This window comes from Perognathus longimembris, chromosome 20 (genome assembly GCF_023159225.1).
Source record: "Perognathus longimembris pacificus isolate PPM17 chromosome 20, ASM2315922v1, whole genome shotgun sequence".
In the NCBI taxonomy this organism is placed as follows: Eukaryota; Metazoa; Chordata; class Mammalia; order Rodentia; family Heteromyidae; genus Perognathus; species Perognathus longimembris.
This window is the reverse complement of record NC_063180.1, coordinates 40427084-40451810: the sequence shown is the minus strand read 5'-3', so window position 1 is coordinate 40451810 and position 24727 is coordinate 40427084. Positions and strand designations below refer to the sequence as shown.

The window sequence follows — 24727 nt, the reverse complement described above, 5'->3', positions numbered from 1 at the left end:
GCTCAGCTGTATTTGGGGCCCATACATCCACGGACACGATGGCCGCACGAAATTGTTTCATTGAGAAGAGATTGGTGTGATGAGTCCAGGGACATGGGGACTTACTTGAAGTAGGTAAGCTAGTCCACGCAGCGTAGATTCAACATGGAAGGGATGTGTTCACTTGCCACCGGCTGCCAAACTGGGTAGCTTTGACATCAGAAACTGATTTCCTCGGAGCTAGCTAGAGTCTGGAAAGCTCAGATCAAAGGGTCAGTCAGCCAGGTAGATTTACCCTCCCCACCCCCCCTGCCCAGGCCTCTGCGTGGCTGTGGGTGGTGTCTTTTCTTGGGTCTTTACTTGGCCTGACCTTTCCTCAAAAGGTCCCCAGTCAGATTGCTAATGGCCTCATCATAAACAAATAACTCTTTCTTTGCCCCAGTTCTATTTTGTATCTTTAAGTAGTGGTACAAAGGAGTTGCCATTCAACAAAGTTTATAAATACAGTGCGTCTTGATCGATGTCACCCATTCATTCCATTGTTCTCCCCCATCCCTCCCAACCCTCAGATTTCTAGAATCTGAATTGAGTTTTACGACTGAATTTTCCTCCCCCTTCTTCTCGCCTTCTACCCCCTCCCACCCTTTGATCCTCCTAATTCCTAGCATTTATTTTGTGGGCCTGTGTATTAGCCTTTGTTATTAGCCTTTGTAAGAAATTACACCATTTGAGTTCTCTCCTGAATTTACCATCTTTCAGCTAATACACTTGTGTACACTTGCATACCACCCCAAAGTGTGTATTTATATTACTATAGGTTAGCTCTAGCTTCCACATATGAGAGAAAATAGACATCTTTTGTCTCTCTGGGCTTGATTTCACTTAACATGATTTTTCTCCAGGTCCTTCCATGTCTTTGCAAATGATATAATAGTCTTTCTAATGGATGAGTAAAATTCCATTGTGTATATATACCACATTTTCTTGATCCATTCATCCATTGAGGGGCATCTGGGCTGATTCCCTATCTTGGCTATGGTGAAGTAGTGCTGTGATGGACATGGTTGTACTGATAGCTTTACTGCATCCTGGTTTGTAAATCGTTGGATTCACTGCCCAGGTACTTGTGAACAGCAACTCTGTTCTTGTAGAGAGACCCTAGGACAACGCTGCCCATGCTTGGGGCTCTCCATTCTTCCTCCCATCCAGCTTCCCGGCTTCCCAGAGCTTCCACTGTATCAGGTTCTTTCTTCCCTAAGGTAGTGCTGGTTGAGATGTGAGGTAGTGGCCGCACAGCCAGGCGACACCGCTGTCACGTGACATGGGGTGAGCAGTCACGTGACGTGGGCCCTGTTCCTCCCCAGCATTCATGACAACGGGAAGAAGGCCGGCCTGCACAAGGAGAACCTGTTGCTCCGGGGGTGCACCATCAGGAACACGGAGGCCGTGGCTGGCATCGTGGTCTACGCAGGTAGGTGCTTTGCTTGCCGGTGCCCCAGGCCTTGTGTTGCCCTGAGGGGCTCCAGGTTCCCTGCGTCCCTGCTCAATCGGATGATTGAGCCGAGGAAGAAAAGGAGAGACATATTCTTCTAGTAATACCTCAACCAAAATGCGTTTTAGCCTGTTTTCTTCCTTTCTTTATGGTGGGTTTTTATACACACACACACACACATATCCGTATATAAGCATATATGTATATATAATATATGTATGTATATACATGTGTATGTGTATATAATAAAATTCTACAAATATGTTTATATTATAGCATTAGAATTTATAATATATTTATATCATAAACAAAATTTGTATTATATATTACATATATAAAACTTATGTATTGTATTGCGTTATGCTATATCAATATATATACATAGTCTCATAATATATAATTATATATGATTCTAAGATTACGTAAATACAAAATGTGTACATTTCTGTATACATTTCCATTTTTATATGGATATAAAATTATGCATATAATTTATATATAAGATATAGATTTATATATATTTTTTTTGACCAGTCCTGGGGCTTGGACTCAGGGCCTGAGCACTGTCCCTGGCTTCTTTTTGCTCAAGGCTAGCACTCTGCCACTTGAGCCACAGCACCACTTCTGGCCATTTTCTGTATATGTGGTGCTGGGGAATCGAACCCAGGGCCTCATGTATATGAGGCAGGCACTCTTGCCACTAGGCCATATTCCCAGCCCGATTTATGTTTTATATATGCAATCAGTTTATGCTCCGCTAGGTAGACTGCATGTATCACGTAACTAGAGTCAGGCGGCCGCACGATCGTTCACCCCGGGGGACCCTGGTCGTTGGTGCTGTGTAGATGAGGGCATTGACTCACCACGTCCTTCGTGCTCCCCTCCCAGGGCACGAAACGAAAGCGTTGCTGAACAACAGCGGCCCCCGCTACAAGCGCAGCCAGCTGGAGAGGCAGATGAACTGCGATGTGCTGTGGTGTGTCCTGCTCCTCGTGTGTATGGCTCTCTTTTCAGCGGTCGGTAAGTCTTCCAGACAGATCCTCAGCCGAATGGCTGTGGCTCAGCCACTTCCAGAGAGAGAGAGAGAGGCCAGCGTGGTGTGGGCTGTCTCCACTCGCTCAGCGGCAGCACCGCCTAGACGCGAGGGCCCTTTGAGGCTACTAGCCACGTGGGAGAGACCTAGATGAATGGGCTGCGCGTGGTTATATTATTTTCTGAATTGATGATGACGCGGAAGGAAGCGAGCCCAGTGGAAGAAAGGTCAGGAAGCTGGAGATGAACTCAGAGCAAGCGAGCCATCAGTGTTACTGCTGGGAACGGAATGGAAAGACAAAACCAGTGGGTCCTAAAGAGGGGCTCGTGTGAGTCTTGAAGGGGAAGGAGAAGGTTAGACCAGCGTGGGTATGACCTTCACCTTGTCCCTGAGAAGCTACCCACTGGGACCAGACAGGTGTGATATGGTCCCGATAAAAGGATGTACGGAACATAAATAAGGCTTCTGTTACTAGATAGGTGCGAGACCCAATTAGTGAAGTAACATGCATTTCCATTGGCTTCTTATTCTCTGTGAGGATCGCCGGGCCCTCGTGGCCCACGCCTACCTCCTCGCGAGGCTGAGATGTGAGGCTGGTTCAAAGTCAGCCTTGGGCAGACAAGTTGGTGAGACTCCAGTTAACCAGCAAAAAGCCAGAAGTGGGGGCATAGCTCAAGTGGTCGAGCCATCCATCAGCCTTGAGCAGAGAAAGTTAAGCAAGGGATTGCAGCTCTGTGCTCAAGCCCCAGTATAGACAGACAGACAGATCATACACACACACGGATTAAATCTCAGAATAATGATCATTGTTGTCCATTGAAAAAAACCAGCTGCTTTTACAGTAAGTACCTCATGATACTTTTTTGGTTTTGTTCTTGGTGCCAGTCCTGGGGCTTGAACTTAGGCCCTGAGCTTTTTCTCTTTTTGCTCAAGGTGTTTTTTTGCTCAACCACTTGAGCTACACCTTCACTTCCAGCTTTTTGGTGTTAATTGGAGATCAAAGGTCTCGCCAGCTTTCCTGCACAGGCTGGCTTTTGGAGCCTTGGTGCTCAGCTCTCAGCCTCCTGAGTAGTTAGGATTACAGGTGTGAGCCGCCGGTGCCAGGCTGAGACCGGTGGTTTGGCGAGACACACATTGGCAATTGCGTTTGCTAGTACACAGGCGCTTCCTGCGTTCTGATCAGTGACGGCATTCAGCACCGTAAGTACCGGGAAAACTCCCTCTCTGTGAGGAACGCGTCAAGTTCATTCCTCCCAAAGTCTCATCACAAGTGCCAAGACCTGGCTGTGCTTTTACTTGCTCTCAGGAAAGGAAAACTAAGAAACGAAACGCGCTGTATCCTGTAACAAATCGTAGGGTTTTTTTTTAACCTTCATTTATTACCAGCCATGTTCCTGGTTTTCACTCGGCCCCCATCACCTTTCTCTTTCCATCTGGCTTCAGGACATGGCTTGTGGGTTCGGAGGTATCAAGAGAAGAAAGCGTTATTTGAGGTTCCCGAGTCTGACGGCAGCTCCCCCTCCCCGGTCACCGCCGCGGTGTATTCCTTTCTGACGATGATCATAGTTCTGCAGGTAGGATGGCTTGCTTTCCTTCGCCATGGAGAATCAGTCATTCCCAGTCACTTCTGCAGCCCAGAAGACCACACCTGGCGTCTAGATCTAGCTGATGGTTTTTTTAGTTCTTTATCTAAGTTATCTATAGGGTTTTGCCTGAGGGTGGGGGAATGTTTGAGTCAGAATTCTCTTTGAATAGTTGGACTTGGTTGTGCTTACTGTTTCATTGATTTTCTTTTCCAAGTACTTTTTTTTTAAGTTGGGGGGCAGTGATTATGACGTGAGGTAGATCTTCCTGCACGCTATACAGATATGCTATCCACAGCTTCTACCTGCTCGCTCTGCTAACTTCTACTGAACTTCATGCTGGGTGCCAGTGGTTTATACCTGTAGTTCTAGCTACTCAGAAGGCTGAGATCTGAGAGTCAAGGAAGGAAAGTCAGTGAGACTTTTACCTCTAATGAAGCCGCACAAAGCCAGAAGTGGAGGTGGGGCTCAAGGGATAGAGTGCTAACTTTGAGTGGAAAAAGCTCAGGTACAGTGCCCAGGCTCTGAGTTCAAGCCCCAATATCAGCACACGCACGCACGCGCGTACACACACACACACACACATACACACACACACACCCAGATCAATGGAATAATGGAACTGTGTCTATAAAAAGATAGTGCATTACTCCGGTTTTCATAATGCTTTCTCTTTCTCTAAACCTTGTGAGGTTAGGGGAAAATTCTTTATCCTCATATCTTAATATTTTTTTACCATCTTCAATATGAAAAGTAAAAAATGTGATGGTCACTCGTGACTCACACCTATAATCCTAGCTAATCAGGAGGCTGAGATCTGAAGATTGAGGTTTGAAGCCAGCCCAGGCAGGAAAGCCTGTGAGACTCATTGTCTCCAATTAACTGCCAAAAAAAAAGTGTGGGGAGTGGGACTGTGGCTCAAGTGGTAGAGTTGCCTAGCCTTCAGCAAAAAAGAGCCCAGGGATAGTGCCCAGGCCCTGAGTTCAAGCCCCAGGACCGATTCAATCAATCAGTAGCAAAGAACAGCCAGGTGCTGGTGGCTCACGCCTGGAATCCCAGCCACTCAAGAGGCTGAGATCTAAGGATCACAGCTTGAAGCCAGCCTGATTGGAGAAGTCTATCAGACTATCTACTTAACCAGCAGAAATGCGGGACTAGAGGAATGATTCAAGTGGTAGAACCACCAGCACAAGCAGAGAAGGAGAATGAGCATGTGTCTTAAGGACTTCAGATGAACTTCCTTGAAAATAATGTTTATTTTGTATAGAGTCCCCGTATGAGTCAATGTAAAAGCCTAACTTCAAGCCCTAGTACTGGGAATTAACTTTCTTTTGAAATAAATTTTTTGATTTACAGAAAGTTAGTACAGTGTTCATCCGCCTACCTCACCCAGTTCTCTCTCTCTTTTTTTTTTTTTTTTTTTTTGGCCAGTCCTGGGCCTTGGACTCAGGGCCTGAGCACTGTCCCTGGCTTCTTTTTGCTCAAGGCTAGCACTCTGCCACTTGAGCCACAGCGCCGCTTCTGGCCGTTTTCTGTATATGTGGTGCTGGGGAATCGAACCTAGGGCCTCGTGTATCCGAGGCAGGCACTCTTGCCACTAGGCTATATCCCCAGCCCACCCAGTTCTCTCTTAATGTGGACATAATGGGTTGCAAGGTTTGTTGTAAGAACCCAACATGGGGACCTAGCTATGAACGGAACTCCACATACTTCTTCTGGAGCCCACAGGTCTTTTTTCCACTCATCTACCTTATTCTGTTCCAAATCAGTTCATGATCACATTGCATCTGAGCCATTTATTGTGTTTGCTGGTAGCAGGGCTTGAACTCAGAGCCTGAGCCCTGTTCCTTAGTGTTTTTCTCTCTGGACTGATGCTCTCCCACTTGAGCCACACCTCCCCTTCCAGCTTTGGTGGTGGGGAGGTTAACCCGGGAATTGGAGTCTCAGGAATTTCCTGCCCGGGCTGGCTTTGAACCGTGATTCTCAGATTTCAACCATCTGGGTAGCTCGGATTACAGGTATGAGCCACCAGCGCCTGGCTAGTATTCGTTCAATTTTAGAACTCTACGAAATGAACATTAATTTTAAGGAAGTTGATGTTTTTCTCAAAGCCTTTTTCCCTGGGCTTTTTGATCATACATCATGATGGAAATAGGTCCTGTAGGATAAACTTGCCTCTGAAAAAAATGTTTCCTTTTGTGGTTGCTCCCGGAACTGTGGAGTTTGTGTCCACGAGTGACAGCTTGTGTTTCCCAGGGCCCAGGGAAAGCCTGGGGGTTGAATATTGCTGTGGTTTGAGATGACTTTGCTTTCACAAGGAGTCTGACTCTGCTATGTTTCTCTCTTTTCTCTTTCTCTTCCTAGCCTCTCTCAAGCAAACCTTAGTAATATGAAAACGCTTGCTTCTCTCCAGACATTCCCAGACACCATAGTGGATTTCTACTCTGCAAGTGCACTGTAGGCTCTTCCTAGTTTAAACTCCCCTTGCCAGTACTCTAATCCTTTTCCAATAGTGACTTTAAACCAACTCGAGTAAGCTCTAAAAGGTACAGTATAGTTCCTGCCCCTTGTGGTTTGTAGTCATTTGTCATTGAAGTAGATTGGACTAATTCTGCCACTTTCTGGTCCTTGTGGTCATTCATCCTGTGTGCTTTCTGTCTTCTTCTAGGTTTTGATCCCCATTTCTTTATATGTTTCCATTGAAATTGTCAAAGTGTGTCAAGTATACTTCATTAACCAGGACATAGACTTGTATGACGAAGAGACAGACTCGCAGCTGCAGTGTCGAGCTCTGAACATCACCGAGGACTTAGGGCAGATACAATACATCTTCTCCGATAAAACTGGCACCTTAACTGAAAATAAGATGGTTTTCCGAAGATGCATTGTGTCTGGTGTTGAATATTCTCATGATGCAAATGGTAAGTCGGGGGTGGGTGGGTGGGAACACCTCCAGGATGGGCTGGACAGGAAGGCTACTATAGCCAGAACTTGTATGTGGATTCTCTCTCTCTCTCTCTCTCTCTCTCTCTCTCTCTCTCTCTCTCTCTCTCTCTCTCTCTCTCTCTCTCTCTCTCTGTCTCTCTCATACACAACCACACACATACACTCACACACACACAACCACACCACAAGCCTCAGAGAATGCTGATTTTCACCTTGGGAGCCCGAAGCTCAGTGCTATTTATAGAACCGGTTGACATGGCCCAGCTCACAGCCAAGTCTTTGGAAATGATGATGGCCATCTATTTCCGTCTTCATTTTCTGCCAGGCGGATGCAGCAGCCAGGCAGGGGGTGTCACCCTTTTGAGGAACTCATTTCTGCCGCACAAAGTCACTTTACTGTGCCACACCAGAGGCACAAAGAGATGTTCCCTTTGTCAATCATCCATCTTCCTCTTATCAGCCGAAAATTCTCAGAAGGGCATTAGGTAATTCGTGCTGCATTCTTCCCCTTGGAACACAATGTCCGTGGGAGCTGGAGAGAAGTGAATTGCCTCACTTGTGATTGTCTAGGCAGGCCCTCCTCCCGGTTTTTTCCTTACCCTCTGCTGCCTCCTTCCTTGTTGAAGGAAGCTAGGGGAGTTACTAGTTTCCTAAGTCCAGGGTGACCGGAACCAGCCATCCCCAACCCTACCAGGAGAGGGCGCTATGGTGAAGGGTCCCCTACTCTCAGGAGTGTTTCTGAGGGTGATTGAATGTCCACCAAGGACTCTTCCTTTTCTATATCAGCCACAAAGAACACCAGAGGAACTATGTTCTGGAACTAACGCCTGAGTTATAGCCCAGGCTCCCTAAGACTTAAGTGTCTTCCTTTATGGTACAGTTAAAGCAGTCAAGACTAACGGAATACACTTGTTTACTGCTCTGTTTGCCACCCCAAATAAACTGCCCATGTCCGCTGTCCTTCTGGTGTCTTTCCCTTCTCGCTGCCTCATCCCCAGGCCTCTTCCCAAACGCCTGAACTTTGTACAGAAGAGCTCCTTCCCCGGGCAACGTATTCTGCAAGAGCTTTGTAGAATTTCAACATTTCCAGAGAGTCAGGAAGAGTAGGTTTGAGTTCTAAACAACGGATCGACTCAGCTCACTAATACATGTTTCAGATGAGCTAAGTGTCCATTTCAGATGGGGAAGGCCGGTTGCTGGTGGACTTGTGCCCATCCTCACAGCTAGCTGCTCGAGAGGCTGAGTTCTGAGGATCCCAGTTCCAAGCCAGCCCAGGCAGACAAATCCATGAGGCTCTTATCTCTGCCGAATAAGCAAAAAGCCAGAAGTGAGGTGTGGCTCAAGTGGTTGAGTGCCAGCCTAGAGAGAAAAAAAACACCTAAGCAAGCATGTGAAGCCCTGAGTTCAAGTTCCAGTACTGACCTTTCCACCCACCCACACAATTAAAGATAGGCAAGTGAGGTGACATTAGCTTGACTTCATTATGCCACATGGTATACGGATATCAAATAGTAATCTGTTTTGTTTTTGTTTTTTTTTTTTGCCAGTCCTGGGCCTTGGACTCAGGGCCTGAGCACTGTCCCTGGCTTCTTCCCGCTCAAGGCTAGCACTCTGCCACTTGAGCCACAGCGCCGCTTCTGGCCATTTTCTGTATATGTGGTGCTGGGGAATCGAACCTAGGGCCTCGTGTATCCGAGGCAGGCACTCTTGCCGCTAGGCTATATCCCCAGCCCCTAGTAATCTGTTTTTGCCAAAGTCACAAAGTTGAGAAAAATGAGGGAGGAGGTAACAAGTTTGACTCACTACCTTACATACGTAACTGTAACCCCTCTGTACATCACCTTGACAATAAAAAATTTTTTAAAAAACAAACAAGAATCACAGAGTTGAGATCTGAATCTCCAAGGAGCAGAATCACAGAACGATTTTTGACAAGTTTGTCACATGCCTCTCATGAAACCAAGCAGTTCTGTGGCCTGCAGAAGACACAGGAGAGTGTTTCCGGTGAAAACAGACTGCCATGCGCAGAGGCGCCATGTTTTAGGGGCATGCCGGGATCGCGTTCAACCACGTCCGTCTTAGGGTTTGAGCACTCACTGATGAGTGAGTTCAGATGGATTCTCCATGAGTGCCGAACCCGGCTCACCATGCCAGAACCAGCCATGGAGACCACGGGCGTGATCTTTCCTCATGACCCGATGACCTGGCTGGCTCCTGGCTGACTGGTGTCCACATTCCTGAGGCCACTTGGACCTGAAAACTCACTCCCCACCCCCACCCCATCCCCCAGTCTCAGAAGGATGGAAGAGGCCCCCCAGCCAGCACCACGCAGACCTCTAAACTCTCATGGTGACTGCTGGCAGGGTTGAACAGGACAGACGGGTCTCCCCTTCTGCAGGCTGAAGCCAAACTCCCAAGTACACGAGGCTAAAGAGCAGACACAACCGCCCTGGTCTAGGATTTGCGCTTCCCGTGCCATCCAGCTGCCACCAAATTGGGATTTAGGTCACAATGCTGACCAAGGCCATGCACTTTGAGCAGGCTTCCTGGTGTTAGTGTACCTTGGGTTTCTACCCGGCCTTGTGCCTGCACACGATGTTCGGATTGCACATTTGTTTTGAATTAGTCATCCTTATGAACAGTCGAACGCTATCATGCTAATCCGTGAGGCAACAGGCCATACTAACTCGGCAAACCTGGGGAAATTTGATCAGAGACTCTGTTCAGCAGCGCCCCCTGTGGGCTCAACTGCAGCATTACGTCTTGGATTTCTTTCACACCCATGTGATTGCAGAAGGAATCGTGTGTGTGTGTGTGTGTGTGTGTGTGTGTGTGTTTACATGTATTTAGTGCGTTAAACTATTTGTGGCAGTACTGGGGCTTGAATCCAGGGCCTGGGTGCTTTCCCTTAGCTTTTTTTGCTCAAGGTTAACATTCCACTACTTGAATCCCAGCTCCACTTCGGGCTTTCTTTATTTTTTCTTTTTTAAAATGGTTGCGGGGCTTGAACTCTGGGCCTGGGTACTCTCCCTGAGCTTTTGCTTAAGGCTAGCTAGTGCTCTATCACTGGAGCCACAGCCCCACTTCTGGCTTTTTGGGGGTAATTTATTGGAGAAAAGGATCTCACAAGACTTTCCTGCCCAGGCTGGCTTTGAACCGTGATCCTCAGCTCTCAGCCTCCTGAGTAGCCAGGACTATAGGCATGAGCCACCAAGGATACTTTATCCCGTTGTGTGTGATTTGGGGGGAGGGGGTTGGGAAAGGCTCATGGAGCGCCCTCCCTCCTGATGCCCCACCCTGTCCCTCTCCCCACAGCCCAGCGTCTGGCCAGGTACCAGGAGGCCGACTCGGAAGAGGAGGAGGCCGTGCCCAGGGCCAGCACGCTGCCCCAGCGCGGCAGCATCGGGAGCCACCAGAGCGTGCGGACCATGCACCGGACCCAGAGCACCAAGTCCCACCGGCGCACCAACAGCCGCGCCGAGGCCAAGAGGGCCAGCATGCTGTCCAGGCATACAGCATTCAGCAGCCCCATGGTGAGTGCAGCTAGCCGGGGGTGGGGAAGTGGGTGGGGGGACGACCACGCGGCCGCCACCACTGGCAGTGGTGGCTCCAGTCATCAAGTGTCTTTCTTGGCTGGGAGCCGATGGCTCACGCCTGTCATCCTAGCTACTCAGGAGGCTGAGATGTGAGGATCGAGGCTGGAAGCCAGCCCAGGCAGCAACGTTCATGAGACTCTGATCTCCGGTTCACCAGCAGAGCGCTGGAAGTACGAATACAGTCACGACGTGCAGTGTCCAGATGTGAAAAGGCAGCAAGGAGAGACGGGGTGGATGGGAGGAGGGAGCTGGGAGAGAGGAAGGAGGGAGAATGATGAACAGGATATTAGTCGAGATGCATTGTACTCAGAAACTGACACGTTGTTGTGTAACCCCTTTGTGTGACTACTTAAAGATTATAATAATTAAAAAAAAAAAAACAGAAGTGTTGGCTCAGTGAGTACAGGGGCCAGCCTTGAGTGAAAAAGATAAAGGAATAGCGTCCCGGCAGTGAATTCAGTACCGGCACAAAGCGGAGGCAGGGAGAGGAAGGAAGGAAGGAAAGAGAAAGCAAAAAGCGCGCACACACACACACACACACACACACTCTATTAATTAGATAAATCTAAGTCCCATTAAAGCAACTTCCCCCGCCTCCTCTGCATGTACTGCCACCAGAGAGGAAAATTTCTGGGAAGGAGTGGAAATTTTCTGGGTGGCCTCATTTTTCTAGATGTGTACAGGAATCCTGCCACTTAAATATGATGACCTAGAGCTATGGGAAGGCAGACGGGGGGGGGGGGGGGCAGGAAGGGTTACTACATCACAGGACGTTCTTCTGAGGACCTGTGACAGATTTGTGAAAGCCACTTACTGATTCACAGATCACCACACACAGGATTTTATCACTATGGTGAGGGATAGATACTTAAAGAGCCAAAAAGAAAGACGATGACCATCGTAGATAAATCATGAGTACCTTCATCCTTTTCAATGTGTTTATATATATATATTTATTTATATATATATTTATATATATATATATAGTTCTTAAAGTCATGGAAAAGTTCAGAAAAGATAACATTTTTGAGGGGGGAGAGATGAAAACTTCCAATTTGCATATATTTAAAATATGCAAAAATGTAGATGTAAAGGAAAAAAGATTGCAAGAAAATGCAGGAGCAGGATTTTTAAGAGGTATACCTATTTTTTGAGGTGGGTGATACAAATATGTTGGCTGTGTGTGTGCGCATGCGTGTGCGCGTGCTAGTACCGGGGCTTGAACCCAGAGCCTCCTGCCTTTTTACTCAAAGCTGGCACTCTACCACTTGAGCCATAGCTCCCACTTCCTGCTTTTTTTTGTGCTGGTTAACCGAAGATAAGCGTCTCCCAAACTTTTCTGACTGGGCCTAACTTCCAACCACGATCCTCAGCCCTCAGCCTCTGGAGTAGTTAGGATTGCAGGCGTGAGCCACCAGCTCCCTGCTTTTTATTATATACATATTCTTTCATAAGAAGTGTTTACAGTTAGTTACACGTCATAAAAACACGTGCCTTTCTTCCCATGTTTACGACAGACGTTCGTGACATACCGTTGTACACAAATGCACTGAAAGATGGCACGTATGCCTGACGAAATTTTATTGTCCCCTATAGGAAGTTAAATCAAGGCCCCTTAAATAGTGGAGCATGAAAACATTTGACAGGTTACTCAATTGGCCCCCATCGGGTGCCTCTGTTTTCTTCCCCTAGGAGAAAGACATTACGCCTGACCCGAAGCTGCTGGACAAGGTGAGCGAGTGCGACCGGTACCTATCCGTGGCCAGGCACCAGGAACACCCGCTGGCCCATCTCTCGCCTGAGCTGTCCGACGTTTTCGACTTCTTCATTGCGCTCACCATCTGCAACACGGTGGTCGTCACCTCCCCGGATCAGCCGCGACAGAAGGCAAGTGCTGGCCCTCGTCCTTCTGCCCCACAGAGTTTGTTTTCCGTATAACACCATGATTGCATTGGCTCATCTTTTCCTCCCTCCCTTTTGTGCCCCCTGCCCCCCCCCCCCAAGAAGCAGAAAAAGGAAACAAAAGTACATATAACAGATTTTCGAATGAGAAGATATGAAAGAATACATGCCAAAATAAAAAAAATATATTGGCTGGAGATATGGCCTAGTGGCAAGAGTGCTTGCCTCGTATACATGAGGCCCTGGGTTCGATTCCCCAGCACCACATATACAGAAAACGGCCAGAAGTGGCGCTGTGGCTCAGGTGGCAGAGTGCTAGCCTTGAGCAAAAAGAAGCCTGGGACAGTGCTCAGGCCCTGAGTCCAAGGCCCAGGACTGGCAAAAAAAAAAAAAAATACATATATATATATTATATATATATATATATATTAACTTGGTCCTGTCTTAACAGCTTTCTGTGCCTCTAGACCAGGCTGGGAAATGGGACATGGACCCTACAAGGTTATGCAAGAAAAAAATTACAGAGCCCTCTACTGTTTTGTCTATAGAACTTTATAATACCCATAAGTCCAATATTATTTCCCTTGAATTCCTCCGTTTTGCCTCTTTTTCTATTCTGAATTCATCCTAGGATGATCTTCTACCTTTATTCTAAGATCGGGTGTTTTAATCCTGCTTTAAAAATTCACTATTTGGGCTGGGAATATGGCCTAGTGGCGAGAGTGCATGGTATACATGAAGCCCTGGGTTCTATTCCCCAGCACCACATATACAGAAAACGGCCAGAAGTGGCACTGTGGCTCAGGTGGCAGAGTGCTAGCCTTGAGCAAAAAAGAAGCCAGGGACAGTGCTCAGGCCCTGAGTTCCAGCCCCAGGACTGGGGAAGGAAAAAAAATTCACTATTTGGGCATGCCTCTCCCGCAGGTGAGGGTGAGGTTCGAACTCAAGTCGCCCGTGAAGACCATCGAGGGCTTCCTGCGGAGGTTCACACCCAGCCGCCTGGCCTCGGGCTGCAGCAGCGGGAGCCTGGCCACCAAGTTCAGCCAGAAGTCGGGGTCCAGCTTCCTGTCCAACCTGTCCCACGACAGCCTCTTCGCCAGGCTGGACGACCGGCTGGGCCAGCCGGGGCCGGGCCTGGCCAGCAACGGCTACAGCAGCCAGGCCAGCGGGGCGGAGGGCGCCGAGGGCGCGGACAGCTGGGCCCCCGAGGGCCCCCAGGCCTCGGACAGCGCCTCGTCCTCGGACCGCGAGCTGCGCTACGAGGCCGAGAGCCCCGACGAGGCGGCGCTGGTGTACGCGGCCCGCGCCTACAGCTGCCGGCTGGCCGCCCGGCTGCACGACCAGGTGTCGGTGGAGCTGCCGCACCTGGGCCGCCTCACCTTCGAGCTGCTGCACACGCTGGGCTTCGACGCCACCCGCAAGCGCATGTCGGTGGTGATCCGCCACCCGCTCACCGACGAGATCAACGTCTACACCAAGGGCGCCGACTCCATGCTCATGGACCTGCTGCTGCCCTGCTCCCCGGGTACGCGCCCCGGCTCCCCGCGCGCCCCTGCCCCTGCCGCGCCCTCCCCGTGCGCCCACCCTCCCCACCGCGCCCGGGCTCCCCGGGTACGCGCCCCGGCTCCCCGCGCACCCCTGCCCCTGCCGCGCCCTCCCCGTGCGCCCACCCTCCCCACCGCGCCCGGGCTCCCCGGGTACGCGCCCCGGCTCCCCGCGCGCCCCTGCCCCTGCCGCGCCCTCCCCGTGCGCCCACCCTCCCCACCGCGCCCGGGCTCCCCGGGTACGCGCCCCGGCTCCCCGCGCGCCCCTGCCCCCGCCGCGCCCTCCCCGTGCGCCCGCCCTCCCCGCCGCGCCCCTGCTCCCCGGGTAAGCGCCCCGGCTTGCCCCCTCCCCCGGCTCCCCATGCGCGCCCCTGCTCCCCGGGTAAGCGCCCCGGCTTGCCCCGCCCCCCCCGCGCCCCACGCGCGCCCCTGCTCCCCGGGTGCCCTCCCCTCCCGCCGCGCCCCAGCTCCCCGCGCGCGCCCCTGCTCCCCGGGTACGCGCCCCGGCTTCCCGGGCCCTCCCCTCCCGCCGCGCCCCTGGGTGCGGGGCTGTTCGTTTCCGAGCTCGGTCGGCCTGGCTGTCCCGGGTCCCCCGTTTCCCGGGTTGAGGGGCTCAGGTGTGGTTGGGGGTTACTTGGGAACAGACGGCTGGGGTTGAGAACCTTGAGACCCCGCGTCCAGGCAGCTCCTCCCGGCCCTGTCGCGGGGAGCAGCCTTGCCGTCCAGGCCGCCCGCCCCGCCCGTCGGCCTTAGCGCCTCGGGTTCCCCGCCCAGGGAGGTTTCCGAGCTAGATCCTCACATCTCAGCCCCCCCCCCCACCTAGGATTACAGGCGGGGGTCTCCCCCCCCTCCCCCAGAGCCCGGTCTACCAGCCGTGGAATGGGGGCACCATTGCATAAAGGAAGAGAAGGCCCCGGGAAGCGGGGTGGATCCGCAGCCGGCTGTCCATGGGGGTGGGGGGGCTTCCCGCTCCTCCACTGTCTCCGTCTGTCCTCCCCGCAGACGATGCCCGAGGGAGACACCAGAAGAAGATCCGCTGCAAGACGCAGCATTACCTCAACCAGTACGCGGTGGAGGGCCTGCGCACGCTCTGCATCGCCAAGAGGGTGAGTGCGGGCGACCCCCCCCCCCCCCGCGTGTGCGTGAGCACCCCTGCGTGCCCCGCACCCCCACATGTCCGGCACCCCTGCATGTCCTGCACCGCAGGTTCTAAGCAAGGAAGAGTATGCCTGTTGGCTGCAAAGCCACCTGGAAGCAGAGTCGGCCGTGGACAACCGCGAGGAACTCCTCTTCCAGTCCGCCACCCGTCTGGAGACCAATCTGCATCTGCTGGGTAATTGCGCCTTGCAGCTGAGTCTGCAGATGCCCCCCTCCCTCCTCCCCACCCCCCCCCCCAACATGCCCGCTGGCCCAGCTCTGGACTTGCTCTTGATTTGGCTGAGTTGGGTTAAGGAACTGTCTGGCCCCCCTGGTGGTAGCTTGTCTCCCAGATGAGGTAGTCTCGAATTTTCCCAGAGAGATGTCTGGGACTTGAACTCAGATCCTCATGCTTTGGGTTGACCTTTTCCACTCAGAACGGTGAGTACTCAAAAGGCACACTTCCACCTTGGGCTTTTTGCTGGTTAATTGGAGATGAGAGTCTCACTGACTTCTCTCCCTGGGCTGGCTTTGAACCACAATCCTCAGACCTCAGCCTCCTGAGTAGATAGGATGACAAGCCTGAGCCGCCAGTGCCCAGCATCAATCATGCCAGCCTTTGGGTGACTGATGTCTGACAGTATTTCATCCCTCCGGCAAAACCAGGGGAACATTTACGCTCCAGAAACTGCTGAATTTTGCATTGTATAAATATTTCAGATTCACTTGGGATAAAAAGAAGACGAGCTCATTTTTATTGAAATGTGCTATTTCCTTCTGGGGGTGTTCCTATTTGTATTTCATAAATATTGATCACTTGCTGGTAATGAATTAGGACGTTCATACTTTCACACTTAATTTTAATATTGAATTTCAGATTGAAGATATTTAATATAATATTTATTGAAGTGGCGAAGGAATTCGCCATGTCTCTACATGAATGGGCTGACTGAGTCCTTACAGAGGAATTGGTGACAATGTCAGACTCTTTGCCCAAAGTTGGTCATGCACAAAGCTCCAGAATTCTTTTTTAAATAGAAATGGGGGGGGGGGTACCTTGTGTTTAATTCCTTGGGTAGAAGAGTTAGGTGATCTGCCATTTTAATAAATGCATATCTAAGTGAGTAGCAATTAATATTTAATTACATAAGGTGCGGTAGACATAACAAATGCACATGCGAACACTATTCAGAAAACCCCGGGAACCCAAGGCCTGGTATCCTATTCCACTGCAGTCTCTGTGAATTAAAATAGAATGCCTCAAAAGACGCCCTGCTGACTTTGATTGATGGAACCGGGGTGCTCTTATCAGAACAGGCCCCCTGGATCCATGTGTGGGTCATTTAGGGGTGCTGTCGTGTTTCAACTCAGCTGTAGTCTTTGAGAGAAAATGAAGTAAGCTCTTCATATGTTTTCGTCTTTCTAAGCCAAGTCCCCATTTCTAAAGATCTTTTTCACTTAGACGCTTGTGTTGAGTAGCCGCAGAGAACCTCAGACAGATAACCACCAGTAGAAAAGTTCCCCATGCAGGCTACATTCTGGAAATTTTCTTCTTCTCTTGCATGTTCTGGCCAAGACTCTAAATTCAGAGGAGAGTGTTCTACTCATCTCCCGCCCCCCCCCCCAACCTCCACCTGCCGCCATGTTCTTGCTAGTTCCTCTACCTGTCACCTGCAACCCTACTGTGTCCTTTCCCTCCCCATGACAACCCACCTGACACCCTGCCACAGAGGTGGCCCCCACCCAACCCGCCTCTGAACTCTCCATCCTCCCACCTTTTAATGCTCACAAATGCCAGGTTCTCCCAAGGGTCTGATGGCATTTAGCCAGAGTCACATAAATTGTATCAAAACTCAGCTACCTTTGAGAGGTGCACTTTAGATCACCTAATAAAAAGGCTTTTCTCTTTGAACTCTGCCATATTCCATGCTGAGGCTGGGCAAACGTTCCAGAACTCTGAGTTTTGTAGAGTTCTGTGCTTGACTCAAACCTGCCGGTTGTATAGATCAGGTTAATGGAGGGAACCCCAGAAGGAGCTGATTGGCCAGTTACTCCTGAAATAAATGAAGTTATAGGTTTGTTATTTTTGTTTGTTTTGGGTTTTTTTTCTTGTTTTTTCTGTTGTATTATATTTACTTCGGGGGGTGGGGGTCAGTCATGGCCTAGTTGCTGTCCCTGAGTTCTTTCTCTCTAGACAAGTGCTCTGCCATTTTGAGCCACCGCTCCACTTCCGGTTTTCTGGTGGTTCATTGGAGATAAGAATCTCATGGCCTTTCCTGCTTCAGCTGGCTTTGAACCATGATCCTCAGATCACAGCCTCCTGAGTAGCTAGGATGACAGGTGTGAGCCACCAGCACCCGGCTTTTCTGTTTTTCTTTTTGGCTGGGGTCTGAACTCAGGGTCTCATACTTGCTATGTAGACACTCTGCCACTTTTAAGCCATGCCCTCAGTCCTTTCTTTGCCTTTAGTTAATTTCAGTATAAGATCTCTCATTTCTGCCCAGGCTGGCTAGGCATAAACAGGTCATCTTCCTGTTGATTCCTCCTGTAGCTGGAATCACAGGCATGCTCACCTTACTAGTTGAGAAGGAGTCCTGCTAAGTTTTTGTTAAGTTGGCCTCCAATCTCAATTCTCCCCCAATCTCTGCCCCCTGAGTACCTAACATGACAGGCACGCACCGCTGTACCGAGCCTGGGAAGTTACAGTTTTAAAGTGTTAGCAGTAGGTGACACATGCCTATAAGCCTAGCCTCTCTGGAAGCTGAGCTTGGAGTATTTCAACTGGAAGCCAGCCCAGCTAGGAAAGTCTTTGAGACTCTTTATTTCCAGGTACCCACACGAAAAGCCAGAAGCGAAGGCATATTTCAAGAGGTAATAATAAAGCTCAGGGGACCAGGCAAACCCTGAATTCAGCTCTAGGACCAGCAAGCCCACATGTGTGAGTGTGCACACACACATACACACAAGCTAGAAGTGGAAGCGTGGCTCAAGTGATACAGCACCAACATTGAGCAAAAAAAAATCTAAGGGAGCTGGGCACCAATGGCTCACGCCTGTCATCCTAGCTACTCAGGAGGCTGAGATCTGAGGATCAGGATTTGAATGAAGCCAGCCCCCCTCTGCGCCATGAGACTCTTATTTCCGATTAACCACCTGAAACCACAAGTGGTGCTGTGGCTCAAAGTGGTGGTAGAGCTCTAGCCTTGAGCTCCAGGACAGCACCCAGGTCCTGACACAAAAATAAAATTAAAAAGCTAAGGCACAGAGTCCAGGCCCCGAATTCAAGGCTCAGTACTGACACTAAATAAATAACGTCTTGTCTACACCATCTGCTTTGATAACAAGTGGTGAATGCCGTTGAGAACAAACATGGTGGTGTAAGATTTTTAAGTATGGCCCTTTTTGCCTCCAACCCACAAGCTTGGTTTTCAAATCGTCTGTAAAATGATGTGTTTGCTGCCTGAAGCAGAAAGAATTTGAGGGTCTTGAAGGTCAAGTACACGTGATTTTGTTCCATGACTCGCACACGTTCTCCTACACACAACTGAGTCATGTCGGCAGCCCTGCAATGCTGAATTGGGATGATTTCCCAAATGGGAAATGCCTTTGCCTGTTGGCAGAGCCCTAAGCCGGGTAACAGGGAATCGGGGTGTATTTGATGCATTCACTGGGGTTGGGGTAGGTGAGGAGGGGCTCACTCCAGCTCCATGTGATCAGGGGCGACTGGGATTGAGGATCGCCTACAAGAAGGAGTCCCCGAAACCATCGCCAAGTTTCGGCAAGCCGGCCTGCAGATCTGGGTTCTCACCGGAGACAAACAGGAAACGGCCATCAACATCGCGTATGCCTGCAAGCTCCTAGACCACGGCGAGGAGGTGATCACTCTCAACGCTGATTCGCAGGTAGGTCGGTTCCAGGGAGACTCCGCCTCAGTGCCCCGGAGTCCTGGTGGAGATCTCATGGCAGAGCTTCTGTGGGGAAGCCGTCTTAGGAGACTTCTGTCTCTCGCAGCTGCTGTGAGCAGGGCCTTTGCTTCCTGAATCCCTCGGCACGGGAGCTGTGTTAGATGGGGAATCTTTTTTTTTTTTTAAGTACCAAAAGCACGCGCAGCTGGCCATGATGATTGCCAAGTTCAGCCTTTTCTTCCTCGACATACTAGTCCATGTCCACAGCACCGAGGATTTGCTCTCCTCAGGAGGTCACTGTGGGTCTAACGTGGAGCCAGGGCTGTGTGATCCCTTTTGTATGGAAGTAGCCCTGTGGCAGCTGTCTTTCTGATAACGCAACAGGAACTGAGGTGCTTGGCGGTCACATCACGTGGGTCCATTTAAATCCCCAAGAAGAGAAGGAGCAGGTAGCTTCACCTACCAGCGTCTGCGTGGACCCTGACCAAACTGATGATTCCAAGCCTGAACGCAGCTCAGAATATGGCCTTGGGCCAGGTGTTCATCACGCCTGTCATCCTAGCTACTCAGGAGGCTGAGCTCTTTGGAGCTAGGTTTGAAGCCAGTCTGGGCAGGAAAATCCATAAGACTCTTTTTATCTCCAAACCACCCAAGAGCCCAAAGTGGAGCTGTGGTTTTAGTAGAGCGCTAACCTTGAGAAAATAAATAATAAATAATAACCTGAGTTGTAATATTATTAATATATCATATATTATCATAGTTTATATGTCATTATAAAATAATTGTATAAATTGATATGTAATATTATATAACATGGTATATGTATTCATATATTATTATAATAATAACTGACCTGAAGACGACCCTCAGGTCCTGAGTTCAAGTCCCAGGGCTGGCACACAGCACACACACAAATATGTATATTTATTTGTTTATATATATGGCGAAGGGTTGATTCATAGATTTCTTACTAGGGCAGAGCGCCCTCCTGCTACGGCCAAACGGCCAAACTCCCCAGTTCGACACCTAGACCCTGATTTTTTTTGGACCTCACCTGCTCATAATATTTCTCTCTTTCTCTCTCTTGCTCACAGTTGGCACTAAACCACTTGAGCCGGCTTTTGCTTGTTAATTTGCAGATGGAGTCTCAAGGACTTTACTGCCCCAGGTGGCTTCAAACTACAATCGTCTGGATCTCAGCCTTCTGAGTAGCTGGGATTACCGGTGTCAGCCACTGGTGCGGGCCCAACCTTATCTAGTTTCTAACGTTTGTGGGACCTGCAATCATGGTCGTTCTTTTATTTTTTAGTTTATTTATTTGTGATATTGGTAATGTGAGTCTTTTCTTTTTGGGTCAGTTGTTTTGTGTTCGTTGGGATTAAATTCAAGGCCTCGTGGTGACTAGGCAAGTACTGCATTACACACCCAGCACTTCTGGCTGCTGGTTTGTTTTTTAAAGTCTTACTAATTTTGGCCTGGGCTGGCCTCAAAAGCGTTTCTTAACAGTGTACTTAATCTTTCAAAGAACAATGTTTTGGTTTCTTTTTTTTTTTAATTTTTGTGCCAGTCCTGGGGTTTAGATTCAGGATCGGGAGCTGGGAGCTAGCTGTCTTTTAGCCTTTTCTGCTCCTACTCCTTAAGCCACAGTTTCATTAATTGGAGATAAGAGTCTTGCAGGTTTTTCGAGCCAGGCTGGCTTTGAAATGTTGGCCGCTCAGATCTCAACTTCCTTAGTAGCTAGGATTACAGGTTTGAGCCACCAATGTCTGGCAAGATTTTGATTTCACTGATAATGTTTTCCCTTTATTTTTTTGTTTTAAAATTTATTGATACCTTATCTGCTGTTGCCTCTGTTTGTATTCTATTCCCCGAGTTTCTCAAAATACAGTCATGTGTTTTTGATCCGAGAATATTTTTGTTTTGTAACGTAAGCAACTTATACTATAATTGTCCTTTTAAACACTCCTTATCCGCTTCTCACGATCACAATTTTGTGCTTTCATCTACATACAGTTCAAGATTGTTTTTGGAACTTTTTCCGTGAAAATTCCTGTTTGGCCCTGGGTTTATTTACAAGTATTGTGTATCATTCCCAAGTGTCTGAAGGTTTTCCTGTTGTCTTTCTGTTACTGATTTCTAGTTTAATTCTATTACAGTGTGAGAACATCCATTTTAGGATTTCAGTTTGTTGAAAGTTGTTAAAATTGGTCTTTTTTAATTCCTATTTCTTTTTTTTTTTTTTGGCCAGGCCTGGGGCTTGGATTCAGGGCCTGAGCACTGTCCCTGGCTTCTTTTTGCTCAAGGCTAGCACTCTCCCACTTGAGCCACAGCGCCACTCCTGGCCATTTTCTGTATATGTGGTGCTGGGGAATTGAACCCAGGGCCTCATGTATATGAGGCAAGCACTCTTGCTACTAGGCTATATCCCCAGCCCTTAATTTCTATTTCTTAATGCTTTGTACCAGTACTGGGTGCTTGGATCCAGTGCATCTTACTTTCTTGGCTTTCTGACTTACAGCTAGCTTTCTATCATGTGAGCCATGCCTCCATCATATATATATATATATATATAAGTAATTATATATATTAATTACGTTTTTGCCAGTGCTGGGGCTTGAACTCAAGGCCTGGGCACTGTTCGAGCTTTTTCACTCATGGTTGATCCTCTCTACCAGTTGAGTCAAGCTCTACTTCTAGCTTTTTGGTTGTTAATTAGAGATAAGAGTCTCATGGACTTTGCTACCTGAGCTGTCTTCGAACCATGATCCTCAGATCTCAGCCTCCTGAGTAGGATTATAGATTTGAGCCACTGGCACCTAGCTTTTTTTTTTTTTTTTTTTGCCAGTCCGGGGCTTGGACTGAGGACCTGAGCACTGTCCCCTGGCTTCTTTTGCTCAAGGCTCTACCACTTGAGCCATTTCTGGCCTTTTCTGTTTATGTGGCACTGAGGAATGGAACCCAGGGCTCATGCATGTTAGATAAGCACTCTACTGCTAAGCCACATCCCCAGCCCCCTCCCTTTTTTTTTTTTTTTTTTGCCAGTCCTGGGGCTTGAACTCAGGGCCTTGGTGCTTTCCCTGAGCTTCTTTTGCTCAAGGCTAGTGTTTTACCACTGGAGCCACAGCGCCACTTCTGGCTTTTTCTGTGCATGTGGTGCTGAGGAACCGAACCTGGGGCTTTATGCATACTTAGGCAAGCACTCTACCTCTAAGCCACATTCCCAGCCCCTTATTTATTTTTTGAATGAGCAAAGGGGATGGTCTCTGTTGATCAGTGTCCTTTGTGCCCGGAAAAAACGTGCATTACTGAAGAGAGAGTGACTTAGGATATTATCATCTGACGTTTACAAGATGAATAATTTGTAGATATTGTTTGCCCAAGGTGAATATCCTTAACAATATCAAAGTTACTTAAAAGTGACTTAAGATGGTAAGTTTCATGTTAGGAATGTTTTTAAATGTATTTATTTGTGTTTACATGGGAATCTATTTCAAACATGGCTGAATAATTTTTTTTTAAACAGGCTTATGTATTTTGAAAAATAGAAGGTAAGGTACAGTGTGGCATTATGCTATTGCTCTCTGACAAATCTTCTCTAAATGTCATGACAGCCAGGGGTGGATTCTCGTATATTATGGCTTAACAAACACACAGTGTCTCATGTTTCTTTGTGTCCTGATTTCCTCCTTTTCTGAAGAATTCGTTTGGCAATTCCTTTAGGGGGCAGGTCTACTGACAAATGCTATTATTGTCTTTTATCAGAAATTGTCTTAATTTCCCTTTCCTTCTGGAAGGACATTCTCATTGGGTATAGAATATTGACATGGCAATTCTTCCAAAACAAAAGAACTTTCATATCTTTTTTTTTTTTTGGTTGGTAAGGCTTGAACTCAGGACCTCAGTGCTGCTGTCCCCTGAGCTCTTTATGCTCAAGGCTAGTAGTGCTCTACCACTTGAGCCACAGTGCCACTTCCGGTTTTTGGATGTTTAATTGGAAATAAGGGTCTTATTCATCTGCATCACCACTGCCCTATGACTAATGAATTGTTGGTCTGGTGGCTGTTGGCCTTTTCCCCCTCCCAGCCTTGTCTTCCATTTTAAGCTGTTGGATCTTAGTGTGTTTGGGGCATGGGTTCTCAGGTACACTGATTTCTCCTGTTTTCTCTTTTCTATGGCTGGGTCCGTGCACTACATGCAAAGAAAACAAACGTCACCTATCGAGGGGTTTTATTTAGACTTACAGAAAAATGGAATGATGGAAGGGGTGACATTGATATCAAGATACCTTGTACTCATAACATCACTTCAGGAATTGTAACGTCTCCATGCAGCTCCTGAAGCATAAATTTTAGAAGAAAAAGTGGAGCATTCTCCTGTCCATCCACACCCAATGTCCTTCCTGCTTCCTATCTCTTGAGAGTACGGTGCATTTGTGGTAGTCACACGCGAGCCAGTGAGAATGGAGTGTTCTCACCACTGAGGTCCGCACTGTCTGCAGATTGCTTTAGTTGGTACTGAATGTCCCTCCTGTGTTTTAGGATCTCACGTTACCTTTATCCCTTGCATCTCCGCGGCTGTGACAGCGCCCCAGTCTTGTCTTGGATGACCTTGGCAGTTTGAAAGAGAGCTGGTAGTTTATAGACTGGAATTCATGTGATGTTTCCCCTATGACTGTTAGGTTATGGGTTCTGGAAAGGAAGACCAAAGATATAAATGTTTTTCTCATATCATATATCATTGTGATATTACTAAGGAATTGTTTGGTTTTGCCAGTCCTGAGGCTTGAGCTCTGGGCCTGGGCACTGTCCCTAGCATCTTTTTGCTCAAGGCTAATAACACTCTTACCACATGACCCACAGCGCCACTTCTGGCTTTTTCTGAGGAGTTTGTTGGAGATAAGAATCTTCCTGGACTTTTTCTGCCTAGTTTGGCTTTGAACTGGGTTCCTCAGATCTCTACCTCTTGAGTAGCTAGGATTGCAGGCGTGAGCCACCAGTGCCCAGCTGTAATATTGCCGTTGACTTGGTGTTTGCTACTCAGGCTTGCCCGTACACTTTTGCTTTTCTTCCCTTTCCCATGCTAAACTCATCTGAGGAAGTCACTATACAGAGCTCATACTTAGGAAATACGGAGTTTGAGTGGCATGTTCGTAGCTCACACCTACCTATCATTCCTAGCTACTTGGGAGGCTGAGATACAGAGGATTGTGGCTTGAAGCCAGCCTGGACAGAAAAGTCTGTGAGACTCGGTCTCCAAAATAACCAGCCAAAAAGCTGGGCTGGAGGCATAGCTCAAGTTGTAAAGTGCCAGCTAGGTGAGGAGGCTTGAAGGGGCCTGACTTTGAATCCCAGTACCAGGAGAGAGAAGGGAGGGGGAGGGAGAGAAGAGAGGTGAGGAGAAAGAGAGGCGTGAAAGAGAAGGAAAGCGAGAAGGGAGGGGAAGAAAGAGAAAGTGAGAGGAAGGAAAGTAGGTAGACAGGTTAGGGACTCAGAACTATTAAGCAGTTAGGTCTCCCCAGGTGGGAGACATTTTACATTACAACGCGGTCAGTCTTGCAGACACCTAATACTTTCTTTCCCTTCAGCTGAACCTCCGTTTCTGGAGGGCATC

General features: G+C 48.7%; 1 protein-coding gene across 1 annotated transcript in view; it reads left to right on the top strand.

Moving 5' to 3' along the window:
• Window positions 1–24727, top strand: part of Atp10a (ATPase phospholipid transporting 10A (putative)) — an 81807-nt gene that overhangs the window by 42244 nt on the left and 14836 nt on the right. Inside the window, exons 4-13 of the mRNA XM_048369057.1 lie at window positions 1344–1450; window positions 2360–2491; window positions 3948–4078; window positions 6756–7008; window positions 10349–10566; window positions 12322–12516; window positions 13456–14056; window positions 15078–15181; window positions 15282–15408; window positions 18930–19114. Coding sequence (XP_048225014.1) covers window positions 1344–1450; window positions 2360–2491; window positions 3948–4078; window positions 6756–7008; window positions 10349–10566; window positions 12322–12516; window positions 13456–14056; window positions 15078–15181; window positions 15282–15408; window positions 18930–19114 — 2053 coding nt within the window. The remainder of the gene's footprint in view (window positions 1–1343; window positions 1451–2359; window positions 2492–3947; window positions 4079–6755; window positions 7009–10348; window positions 10567–12321; window positions 12517–13455; window positions 14057–15077; window positions 15182–15281; window positions 15409–18929; window positions 19115–24727) is intronic.